The sequence below is a fragment of the Trypanosoma equiperdum genome, assembly GCF_001457755.1.
Source record: "Trypanosoma equiperdum strain OVI genome assembly, contig: ctg_144, whole genome shotgun sequence".
NCBI classification, from domain to species: Eukaryota; Euglenozoa; class Kinetoplastea; order Trypanosomatida; family Trypanosomatidae; genus Trypanosoma; species Trypanosoma equiperdum.
This window is the reverse complement of record NW_027123449.1, coordinates 32,062-44,056: the sequence shown is the minus strand read 5'-3', so window position 1 is coordinate 44,056 and position 11,995 is coordinate 32,062. Positions and strand designations below refer to the sequence as shown.

General features: G+C 49.5%; 5 protein-coding genes across 5 annotated transcripts; all 5 read right to left on the bottom strand.

Annotated features, from left to right (window-relative positions):
- Positions 1-913: 913 nt before the first annotated feature.
- TEOVI_000027200 (uncharacterized protein) lies at positions 914-1,384 on the bottom strand (the record flags this gene model as incomplete). The annotated part of the gene is made up of 1 exon (XM_067221451.1): positions 914-1,384. One exon carries the CDS (start codon positions 1,382-1,384, stop codon positions 914-916), a length of 471 nt encoding a protein of 156 aa, XP_067077552.1.
- Positions 1,385-2,175: 791 nt separating this feature from the next.
- On the bottom strand, positions 2,176-3,261 carry TEOVI_000027100 (peroxisomal targeting signal 2 receptor, putative; the record flags this gene model as incomplete). Its single annotated transcript, XM_067221450.1, has 1 exon — positions 2,176-3,261. One exon carries the CDS (start codon positions 3,259-3,261, stop codon positions 2,176-2,178), a length of 1,086 nt encoding a protein of 361 aa, XP_067077551.1.
- Positions 3,262-3,622: 361 nt separating this feature from the next.
- Positions 3,623-4,099, bottom strand: TEOVI_000027000 (uncharacterized protein; the record flags this gene model as incomplete). Its single annotated transcript, XM_067221449.1, has 1 exon — positions 3,623-4,099. One exon carries the CDS (start codon positions 4,097-4,099, stop codon positions 3,623-3,625), a length of 477 nt encoding a protein of 158 aa, XP_067077550.1.
- Positions 4,100-5,974: 1,875 nt separating this feature from the next.
- On the bottom strand, positions 5,975-7,993 carry TEOVI_000026900 (U3 small nucleolar ribonucleoprotein MPP10, putative; the record flags this gene model as incomplete). Its single annotated transcript, XM_067221448.1, has 1 exon — positions 5,975-7,993. One exon carries the CDS (start codon positions 7,991-7,993, stop codon positions 5,975-5,977), a length of 2,019 nt encoding a protein of 672 aa, XP_067077549.1.
- A 1,116-nt stretch (positions 7,994-9,109) lies between these two features.
- TEOVI_000026800 (heat shock protein 90, putative) lies at positions 9,110-11,431 on the bottom strand (the record flags this gene model as incomplete). Its single annotated transcript, XM_067221447.1, has 1 exon — positions 9,110-11,431. One exon carries the CDS (start codon positions 11,429-11,431, stop codon positions 9,110-9,112), a length of 2,322 nt encoding a protein of 773 aa, XP_067077548.1.
- Between the last annotated feature and the right edge of the window lie 564 nt (positions 11,432-11,995).

Below are 11,995 nucleotides of genomic sequence, written 5' to 3'. Positions count from 1 at the left end.
CCCCCCCCCCCATGCGAATATTTGACACCACAAAAAATCCTGCGCACCTTTTAATGGACAAGGACTAATACACACCTGTCATTCCCCACCCCCTCAGCCTTCCGTGTGCACATAACAAACACGCTTGTTCCGCCTCCTTTTCATTGTAAGGTTTCGGCAATGGGTGGGGCCACCGACAGATACACACTAATACATGCAAGCGCAAGCACGCAGAGGCTTCCGAAACCACCAGTGAAGTCACAAAACAAAAATGAAAGTACAAATACACACATTTTCACATCATTGGTTGGAACTAAATTCCGCTCGCAGAAGATGAGCACATTCCAAGTTTAGTAGTGCAAAATACGAAGAAGGGGAATGACGCGGTATAGCAGGCAAAGGCAGGCAAAGAAAGAGAGAGAAAGAGAAAGAAAAAAAAGAAATGCGCCCGAACTCCGTTACGTTGCAGAGAAGCAACAGGGAAGTAGCAACTGACATGCGCACACACACATATATATACTAGTATATATGCCTGAGTCACCAGATTATTTTTTCTCATGCAAACAAAAGGAAGGCACTTCAACAAAAACAAACGAATACACAACTGATAAGAAAAGATGGGAAGACTCGACGTATTGAGGAAGAAAGACCGGAAGTAAACCTCAAAGTGAGAAGACGGAGACAAATAAACACATGGAAACATTCGGCATCCCTTTTCCCCTCCTTCAATTACTCCACACACGCACACACACACACACATGCACATGCGCACACACTGTGAGCAATGCACGCACACGAGCCTAACGAAAGAAGAACCAACATCAAACTATTGGCATCATACTGGGAGACATGCCGGCGGGAGAGCGAGCGCCACCTGCGCATCGATGAATACAGAGGTAGAGAAACATCTTTCCACACACTTGTGTGCGTTTACTCAGGAGTCTGGCTCTGCGTTATCCTTCATTTTTGACTTCAATTTCTGAGACGGCGTGTATTTGTTAGTTAAAATCATCTTCTGTGCCTCAAGGGGGTGATACAACTCCTCCGAGAGCAGTGGTCTCCACGATGTCGTCGGGAACCCCTTATCTGCCCACTGTTTGAACGTCCTGGGCGGTGGCGGCACCGGTGGAAGTTCTTTCCCCTCTTCATTCGAGGCGCTATCTCCCCCTCTACTACGAGCCCTACTTTGAAAATCCTCCACATCGGCCTTCGGAAATTCGCTGTCCAAGAGACCCTCAGGGGGGCGCATGGCCCGAAGGCGATGCACAACCTCCTCTGAGTCCAGAGCTAACAGCGCAGATTTCCTTTGGCGCGTCTCCATCAGCGTGCGCGTGTGGTGACGGCGATCCTGCACATTGACAGAAAGCGCTGTGGTCACGCGCTTCCGGCGTTGGAATGTCGACATCTCGTCCGGTTACTACACCCTCAACCCCCTTCTTTTTCTTCTACACAAACCTCCTCCCCGTGTTTCGTTTTCCCCTTACCTCCCTCTCCCTAATTATGCTGCTACGCTCGTAAAGGCTGTGACTTGCGGGGCACAAAAAGGACCGAAAAAAAAAGAGGAAATGTACCGAAGCAAACGATTTGAACGTGGAGCAATAAACAGCCACCAGTAAGCGCTCGGCGTGAGGAAAGCCGAGGAAAACACGCACACGGTAGAGGTAGGCGTTCCCATGTATAAAGTACGGCACTTTGCGTAGAAGTTAAAGCCCCTAATGATCACGGATGCGCATTTATTGTATATATTGAGCGGTTCCTGAATTCCGCAATGCCATACACATACCCTCCCATGCCTCATCTACATACATTCCCGCCAACGTACCACAAGAGGGGAGGGAAAAAAAAACAATACCGAGTAGTGTGATACCCGAGGCCATTTAGGGCCGCGCAACACGAGGCCGAACTAGACCCACTATACCAATCCAAACGAACGTTACCCTACGCATTCCAACGTCTTAGATGCTTAAACCATCCACAAAAACGCACACACACATACACACACACACAGATGCACACAGAACACACAGAACACACAGCAATACACTTTGTTCATATCGACGCACGATTTCCCGCCGCGCGCATCAAACCTGCTCGAATCTTTAAAACTTTATGGAGTAATATATCCCTTCCCCTTCTCTTTATTTTCCCCCTCATCCCTCCTCACCTCACCCCTTGAAGACGGCTGTTGCACACAAGCTACCTGACTGGGGGCACGGTAAGCGGGAGCGCAGAAATGTCGGGGACACCTTTTGGGCGAGGAGGCCGAACGCGTGGCGGTGGGATGGCAGGTGGAAGCGGTTGGGAAGAGGGTGACGGCGTAAGCGGCTGGCCATTTGTCCAAAAGAATGCGCTGCCGTCCCATGACACGGAAGCTAATGCATTGGGAGTAGCGAGTGACCACTGGAGGCCAACAACAAACTCCCGGTGATGGGCATAACGGGCAGTAAGCGGCCGCTGTGGTTGGTTGAGGTCCCACAAGCACACACGGCAGTCGTAGCCGGAGGAAGCGAGCAATGTGCGCGAATGAGGGGAGAAGCGAACCCGTCGGCACGCGTTATCGTGGCCGGGCAACACTGTAAGGGGCCGTTGCGGTCGACGCACATCCCACAAATGGACTGTGCGATCAACACCACCAGTAGCAAAGATACTGTTGTCCTGCTTATTAAAATCAATACTGAGGATGGGCTGGTGCCCGTGACCAATTTGCGTCAAAACCGACCGTGGCGAACGAGAGTCCCACAACCTCCATGTCCCGTCCCCAGAGCATGAAAGAAACGACGCAGGGTTAAAGGTGCTGCAGGACACCTCATAAACCTCTTTCAAGTGTTCGTGGAATGTCATAAAAGAAACCTGGGGAGTCGCAGCCTTCCAGAGCTTCACAGCCCCATCCCAACTGCAGGAAAGAAACGCATCACGACACCACGCAACTCCAACAACTTCAGCGCGATGCTCTGTTGAATGTGCGACCGGCATGACCCCGTCACGGTTGAAGGACTGCTGGAGGCTATACAACTTCACACCGTCTCCACATGCCACTGCCACGAGGTCACGATCGACCTCACTGAAGCAAGCGTCAAAAGCCGCGTCACTTGTCCCCCAGCAACCAACAAGCTGCACAGGTGAATGTGGTTGCAGCCCCTGTGAGGTGTTCACAACATATACCTTCCCGCTGCCAGCAACACCGAAATGTTCTGACGCCGTCACCAAGAATTGCGTTGGTTGCCATGGGTTACACCGAAGACTGTGTCCCGCAAATCCGGGGTGGAGAACAAATGAAGGCATGTTTCACTCGCGTCCCTGTTGTGCTCCTTCAGTGTTTCCTTTTTCTCACTTCCTCTTAAAACTGAATTTCCAATCAATTGCTATGACTAATGTTCCTCAGGACTCGCTCCTTTTCCTTTTCTGCGCGTTGGGTGCTTACTTTGTACGCGCCGGCGCGTGGCTGCGCTTCTTCTCGATGGGCACCCGAAGGTTGACGGTACTAAAAATCAGAAGAGGGTGAAGGAAAGCCAAATCATACCACTGAGGGTCAGTGCATGAGCGTGTAAGCATTCGCCAAAGCATTATTATTATCGTTATATATATATATATATATATCGGTTTATTAATTTATTTGCGTTCACGTACGCTCATCCATTTACCTTCACTTGAGCGTCACCAGTAGAACAGCCACTACTGCGCAATTATTTTCCGTGTGAGTCAAATACCTGTGTCCCCCATTTAAGCAAACACACGCCACAAGCTCACCAGAATTATTTGATATTTGCACATCTTCCACGGGCCAGGGCAAAGGACGGTAAAAAAAATCCAACGAAAAAGAAAGAAAAAGTCCGACTTCCAAAATGAAGAACCCAGTTACATATAGCGAGAAAAGTGAGGCAACTGGAAAGATTAGGAGGGAGAGAGAATTAATAATACAGACATACGCGCGCATATCTGTATATAGGCGTGTCCACGTCACGCACAATAAGGAAGCAGTGAAAAGATAGCATGCGCACACCAAAAAAAAAAGATGCTCTGAAGGCTTCCCACAAATCGACGAAGACTTTTTGGGGCCTTCCATCCAATTAACCTCTTTCTGTGCGGTCCCACTCACGCCAAAATTATCATCCATTCGCATTCTCCCTGCAATCTCTCAACCCACTCGCACAGTTATAACTCCAACAAACAAAAATAAAGAAAGAAAAGTAACGTCGTTTGCACGAACATATACAAAAATGTCGCCCTTTGCACTGACATACATCGCCATCAACGCGCACACAGTATTTGGTTGACAGCCTCCTTACTCATTTTGTTTTACTGCAAAAACACATCGTGTGAGGGAATGTTCACTGATAAGGGGAAACACTCAACAAACAGAGAACCACTTCGAGAGCACTGGGTACGTATTTATAAAACTGCTTATTTACGCGCAGATATATAAGTTTGTATTTTTTGTTGATTTCGGTTATCCCTCAAGAATTGAGAGACCACTGAAAATTTGGTTTCTCGAAAAAAAAAAAAAACAAATCCTCCACCAAAGTGCGAATCACACTTGTTTATATGAGAACTATATATATGGGTGTGTGTGTGTGTGTGTGTGTGTGTCCGTAACGAAGGAAAATCAACGATCAAACAGAAAGAAAGATTCTCGAACAGTAGCGGTACACAAATAGACATTGATTTGTATTATTTCCGGATGAGAAAACTTTCTATCCCGCGCTGTCGTTTTGTGCCCGCGGCCATGTCCACTTTGTTTACCGTTTTACTTCCCGGTTTCCTGCCTCTCTTAGCGCCCTTTGTCATGGGCTGCGCTAAAGGTTTCCATGCAGGAGGCATCCGGTTTCCAACCATTCCAAAACTGTCGGCCGTCTTTACCATCGGCAAAGGGCCGTTCGTTCCCGTTAAAGCACTCGCAGAGGGAAAACGACGCACGGGAAACATGGTGGATGAGGCCGAAGCTGAGGGAGAAGAGGAAACTGTAGAAGGTTCGGTGAACCCTGCGCCCCCGCACATTGGGACGGATGCTGGAGCGGAAACTACGCAGGGCTTGATATTCACTTCAGCAGGTAGCGGCCACTCAGACTTGGGAGCGGAGAAACTCCCGCGCAGCGCCATCTGATATTCTTCTTTGGACTTCACGTACACGGGTTTGGAAGGGACCAGCATGGGCATAGCTCTTTGGAAGCGGCAGCGTGCTGGCCGAAGTAACACGTGAAATTCCCGTAGTGAAGTGGCTACTGACCTTCACCTCAATATGAGTTGCTCGATGTGAGAAACCCCAACTCCCTCGCACAGTTTGGGGTGCCGAAAATATATATATATATATATATACTCAACGCAGAAGTTGAACTGAGTATATAAGTAGAAAACTTGCTCGGTCCTTACAGAAGTGGTAGTAACAAAAAAGATAAATGGAAAAAAGAAAATCCAGATACCGGAGGTCAGAGCCACCCACACCTGATACAAGGTACAAAATCCAAAGAAATCGTAGAAGTAAGGTAACTTGCTCGGAATAAGAGAGAAACTTATGACCCAGAACAGAGACGAGCAAGCAGACTAATGGCCTATTTTCCTCCCCTACTCGCACTATTTCCATACTTCTTCCAGCTACCCAACTTAACCAAATACTAGCTCAACAGCAAAGCATCATCGGTTGCGAAGAAAAAAAGGGAAGAATAAATTGAAAACAATACCCCTCAAGTAATTTGACCGCGAATGCGGTCGACCACAAGAGTAATGTAGTACCTTCCCACAATGTGCCACACCTGCAAGCAAACTCTCTGCCGTCGTCTTCTTCACTTTTATTATTAATGTAATGTGTCCCTTTATTAGAAGGAATGAAGGAAGGAGTAAGAAAGTGGGAAGGTGCCCGGAAAAGTCACCGAACACACTTCACCCGTTGCGGATCTGACGTCCTCTTAGCCCACACTCGTTACTTCCTCCCCTGTGGCCACACGACAGGACACAGTTGTTAATCGCATCGGAAAAAATCATACGAAATTCTTATTTACTCCTATGCAGCAGCCTTCCGTAGCTGCTCCTTGGCCCTCTTGGCTCGTTCCTTATGTTTTTCCTTTATCGCCTGTGAGGTACTCACCTGCTCCTTCTTTGCACGGCGCAGCGCCCGCCTCTCATGTGGCTGAAGTTCGTTTACCCCAACATCCGCAAACTTGCGATCTGAGCCACGATATAAGTCCTGTGGAGCAAGTGCAGCTTCGCGCGTAGTGGCAAAATTCCCAACTGTTTCAAAAGTAATTGCTGGGGCCTGGCCCTCCACCGCGCGCACGCGGGCCGACAGATCCTCTTGCACGGGCTTTGGCGTGTAGTGGAAATTGCTGAGCGCATCGAGATGCTGGGCTAGTCGCCGCCACATATGAATGGCACGCAGCTCGTCCTTCTCAATCTCCGTCAATGGCTCAGCAGATTCAGCGGCACTGCCCCCAGCGGCGCTCTCCTCAGCACGCCGCACGCGGTCCAGATACTCCTTCTCGTATAAATCCATCAGCGACATACGCGCCTTCTCCGAGTCCTTAGCAGACGCATCGTCGCGCCGCGACATTGAAGCTAAATCACTAGGTGTCGATAACGCAGTGCGACGCTGCACATCGTCGTAATTATTGTCAACGATGCGGCGGCGGATGCGGTCCTCCAGCTTTGCGGTAAACCCCTCGGTAATGACTGGTACCGCCTTCATGGCGTACTCGAAGTCGAGTGCCTCGTCAAGCAAGGCATCACGAGGCCGATTGCTGCCGCTCACCTCGCCTGACATCGCCCACTGCGTACTGTAGAGTCTCGCCTGCTCAAGTTTTTCAACAAAGCGCCGTTCACGTAGCCGCTCACGCTGCAATTCGGTAAGACTGGGGTCATTCAATGCCGCATCATCCTCCATATCGTCACCCATGTCACCTTCTTGGCCCGTTTCTGCAAGGATATCATCTTCGCCATCGTACCAACCTTCTCCTTCACCCTTAAGGGCAGCATCTTTTCCACTAAACACTGCCGATGGGTCATCCCACTTCAGATCTTCTTCGAGTAACTGATCGTCATCTCCCAAGTCACCCTCCCCATCGTCATACTCACATTCTTCATCCTCTTCATTTGGCACAAAGTCTTCGCCGTACATCTCTTTCAGGGCCTCCAACTCTTCCTGCGCTAATTGCTTCTCTTCGTCATCAGCATCTTCACCGTCACCACCAAAATCTCCCGGAGCTGTCACATCACGTGAGCCCTTCCGGCGGCCGCGCAAAGCATCCATTTCATTATCGTTACCACTCTCGCTGCCGTCCTCCCGGTCTTCTTCCCCCTCGCTCCATCCCTCACCACCCTCGGCATCGGCATCCTCCTCTCCATCCCCCTTGCCAAAAACGTAACGCCACGAGTCGTCGGCCGCGTTCCTCTTCCTGCGTTTTCTTGCCTCACGCTGCTTGGCAAGAAGTTCTGCAATCTCATTGTCAAGGTCACTTTCGTTTAGTTGGGAAGTGTGTGCCGAAGACGCGTCAACATCATCCTCTCTATTGTCCTCTTTGTCTTTCTTACCGTTGTGCATGCCGCTCCCGCTCTTATTGTCACTAGACCTCTGCTTGACCTGCGACCCTTGAGTTTCTCCACAGCCGTACATCTTCTGTGCGCGCCGCACATTTTCCCGTAGGCGACGGAAGACAGGCGGGAGGAGCATGCTCATCTGACCCCATATCTGCTCCAATGTCACGTGCCGCGCTCGGCTTGTTTCTAGTGACTTACTGTAGTATGTCAACTGCCGCGAATGCATAGAGGAAGCTAACTTGTATAGTGACGCAAGGCACTCGCGGGTGAGATCGCTGCCACCCTGGCGGGATGACAAAAAGACATCGGGTCCACCGTCAAGTTTCGCCTGTACACTACCAAGGCGGCGGCTCACCCGGCTAATGGGTAACTTACTGGTAGATGTTTGATCCCGCGGTACCGTCATATCTTCTGTTTTCAATGACGATGTCGCCCCTTCAGGTACCGATGCCTTAACTTTCTTTTTTGTGTTTGCCATCGCAGTTACCATGTGTCCGCTACTGGTCAGCTAGCGGCTGAAGGAGAAACAACACCGCCCCACTCCGTTACACAAGTTTAACGCACACACGCACACACAGAAGGATAGAAAAAAGAAATCAATAAAAAAAATAACAGCAATATAACAATACGACTACGTGATACTGCCTTCACAATCTTGTGTGCGGGTCGGCTTACTTGCGGGTGTGCGCGAACGTACTCCCGGAGATGTCCTCCTACGTTGCTCAAGTGCGCGTTCTCATATGTTTAAGATGAAATGCGTAGAAACAGGGAAAAAGGAAATAGGAGAAGGAATATAGTGGGTAAGAAGAAATTGATATTGCTAAAAGACATTTAGTTCCTTACCTATCGACACCAACCCGTAACCCGTGCGCCTGTCAAACACCACCACCCACGCGCCGTGATCACTACACCGTCACGCGGCAAGGGGATGTTAGGTGCGAACGACACAGCGTGAACAAAGTCAAAAATAAAAACAATAATAACAATAATAATAATAATGGCGGTGGTAATAATAGTAATAATAATAAAGGGGCTGGGAGATATGTGGGGTACGGCAGGTAAACGTCACTGGCGCGGCGCACACTCTGCAGTCCCAAGAGTGTGGACAGAAAAAAAAAATAAGAGAATAATAGCCACAACAGTCGCACGGTGTGTGTCACCGCACACCCTCCTTCCCTCATCTACAGCTTCCTGAAACGCAGTTTCGTTTCACCGTGCTCCCCCCCCCCCTGCCCCCCGCAGTGCTTTGAAACATATCCCCTGTTGTTTCGCGATAAACAGTAGAAAGAAAAACAAAATCAACCTGGAGGAGGTCGGTTTAACCTCCAGGCATCCGCACAAGCATCAACACGTCCGCTTCCATTCACTGCAACTCCTCACCTTAAGTTTCTACAGGTACTGGCGTGGGTTTAATACACATCTTCGTTTTCTTTCATCTGCTGAAACAACCCGTGCTGCTCAACCTCACTTCACTTACATCAGCCTTCTCTCCATTATCGGTTCCATTAAACGCCCACATTACTCCCGAGGTAAAACAAACCAACTCAACAGAGGTTCAAGAGTAAAGCAATCAGCGCTGAATGTCACGCCCAAACTTTGTTAAACCTTACAAGTCTCCAGCATTGGCTCCAGTGGATTTCTTCCCAGGCTTCTTCTCCACCTTCTCTGAAGATTTCTTTTGCCCCTTTTCAGCCGACTTGCCCTTCGTCCCCTCCTCATCATTATCCACTGGGAGCAACACCTCCTCTTCGGAATCCACAGTGTCAGGTTTCACACCTTCCACGTCGTACTCGTTATCATCGGGTGGTAGAAGCGCATCATCAAGGGGGAGGTCCATCCGTCCACGCACCAACCGCGTCACGCGCTTCGCGTACATCGCCTGGTCTGGCACCGGAGAATCCGCCTGCAAACTCGCCGTGCCGAAAAGAACCCACGCGATGTCTAGTGCAACCTGATCGTTTGCATTGGCTTGAAATCGAGCAAGCAGCTGTTGCACAACAGGATGACGGTAGTTAATCTCCAGCACAAGCGTGTGGAACACAGAGTGATCAGAAGAAACAGCCTGCTGCTTGATTATGTTGGCCAAGCGTGGTGACATTTCATTTTCTTGCGAAGACAAGATGAATGGCTCAGAGGTCTTTCGCTTTGTGAGGATCACCTTGCGGACACGATTGCCCTTGAAGACGCGCGTCAGTGCATCGGTGAGGGGCCGGAACTTTTCGTTGCGTTTCTTTTCGATTGCTTTCTGTTTGTCTGTAACGTCGTCAAGCTGTGCACTGTCAGTGGCAATATTGATAAGCTTCTTGTTAGCAAAGTCGTGTACTTGTCCAACAACATACTCGTCAATGGCATCCGTCATCAAGAGTACCTCCACACCGCGCATCTTCGGTTCCTCCATGTGTGGCGATTGCATCATCTTCTCCACGGAGTCACCCGTCATATAATATATGCCCTTCTGGTTGGGTTGCATACGGTCTATGTACTCCTGAAAACTGACGAGGGTGCCGTTGCTTTTGCTCGAAACATAGCGCAGAAGCTTCGCAAGCCTCCCTCGGTTGTTGGCATCCTCGAGGATACCGAGGCGCAAGTGTTTACCAAACTGGGCCCAAAACTTGGGATAGAGTGGCCCCTTCTTCTTGCTGCCGGAGGTGGAGTTTGTTGTATTCACCTCTGCGTTTACTTCCTCGCTTACATTACCCTGCTCCTTCATTCTGGCGTCGTTAGCCGCAATTTCCGCGAACATGGAAAGCACCTTCCGCACGAGTTTCTTCTTTATCACACGTAAAATTCGACTCTCCTGAAGTACCTCACGGGACACATTGAGGGGGAGGTCATTGCTGTCAACGACACCCTTCACGAAGTTAAGGTACCTCGGAAGTAACTCACGGAATTCGTCCGTGATGAAGATGCGGCGCACGTACAGTTTGATGTTATCCCGTGTATTCTCATTGTTTATGAAGTTTTCCTGGGCGACTTCTTGGGGAACAAAGAGAACTGAACTGAATTCGACCTCTCCCTCAACGTTGAAGTGGGAGTAATACATAGGCGGACGGTAGTCGCGAGAGAGAGCCATGTAGAACTTTTCATACTCTTCCTTGGACACATTAGAGGGCTTACGTGTCCAGATAGGCTGGTTCTCGTTCAGAACATCCCACTCTTCCCCCCGCTTCATCCTAATAGGGAAGTGCACAAACTCGCTGTACTGGCGAACTGTGTTACGCACGGTCTCTGGTGAAAGGAAATCAAGCGCGTCGGGCTTCAGCTCCAGAGTTATCTCCGTCCCGCGTCCGAGTGTGTTGCCGCGCTCATCTTCATATACATAATACTGCCCATCCGCTGCGGATTCCCATACCCATTGCTTTTCGTCGTCATCACTCTTTGATGCGACACGCACGCGCTCGGCCACGAGGAATGCGGAGTAAAAACCCACGCCGAACTGTCCGATAAGATTTGAATCCTTCGTTTCCTGTAGTTTCTCCATAAAACGCTTTGTCCCCGAGCTCCCAAGAGAACCGAGATTGGCCTCCAGCTCCTGTCGGGTCATCCCCACTCCACCATCGCGCAGAGTCAGCGTCTTCTGCTCAGGGTCCACCGACAGGCGGATATCCATTGTTGGAGCCTCACCGTCCTTGTTCACGGGCTCCTTCGGGGTCGTGAGGTAAAGCATGCGAATTTTGTCCAGGGCGTCACTGCCGTTAGAAATCAACTCGCGCAAGAAGACAGCGCGGTTGGTGTACAGTGAATGAATGAGGATGTCAAGCATCTTGCTTACCTCAGCTTGAAAGGGAATCGATTTCCCCTTGGAAAATGTTGCGTTGGATTTCAATTCACTGTCGTCGCCCAATGCAATTTCCACCGGGGCGGAAGTTAACATCACAAAGACAACGAACAGCACCCGGAGGGCGAAGAACATACCCGATTGGATCATTTTCAATATTTTTTTCCGATTCTTACACCCACGCGCGCACCTGTTCTAGTCGATTCCTATTCTTGTCACTACAGAATACCTTCCCCTGATTCCCCTTCGTTTCGGTGGAGTTTGATGCAGGTTATAAACCAGCTCGCTTAACAAGTTCCCTATCCCTCTACCACAACCCTGCTTTATTTAAAGTAGCACGCCTCTCCAACACCTAGTCTTCTGCCTACTTGGGGAGTCAACAACACCACTCCCTTTTACCCTTACCCTTTACAAAAGAGACTCTGGCGGTTTCAAAAACGAGTAATATATTACTCTTTAACCTTTCTCTTTCTACCTTCTTTCCCTCGTTCTGTCACCCTCCCTGTCGTATCCTCTGGGACTGAGTAGTGCAATCTTTTCACGTATTATGTTGGCCTATTCCTTCACAAATATAAACGCATTCATAAATATCAGGCGACAAGGGAAAGAGAAAAATGGACATGCAAAAGGGAAAGAGAACAGCCAGCGAAAACAAATTAAAAACAGTACAATTACCCGATGCTTCCCCGTCACTGCGTTTAGTCACACTCGCAC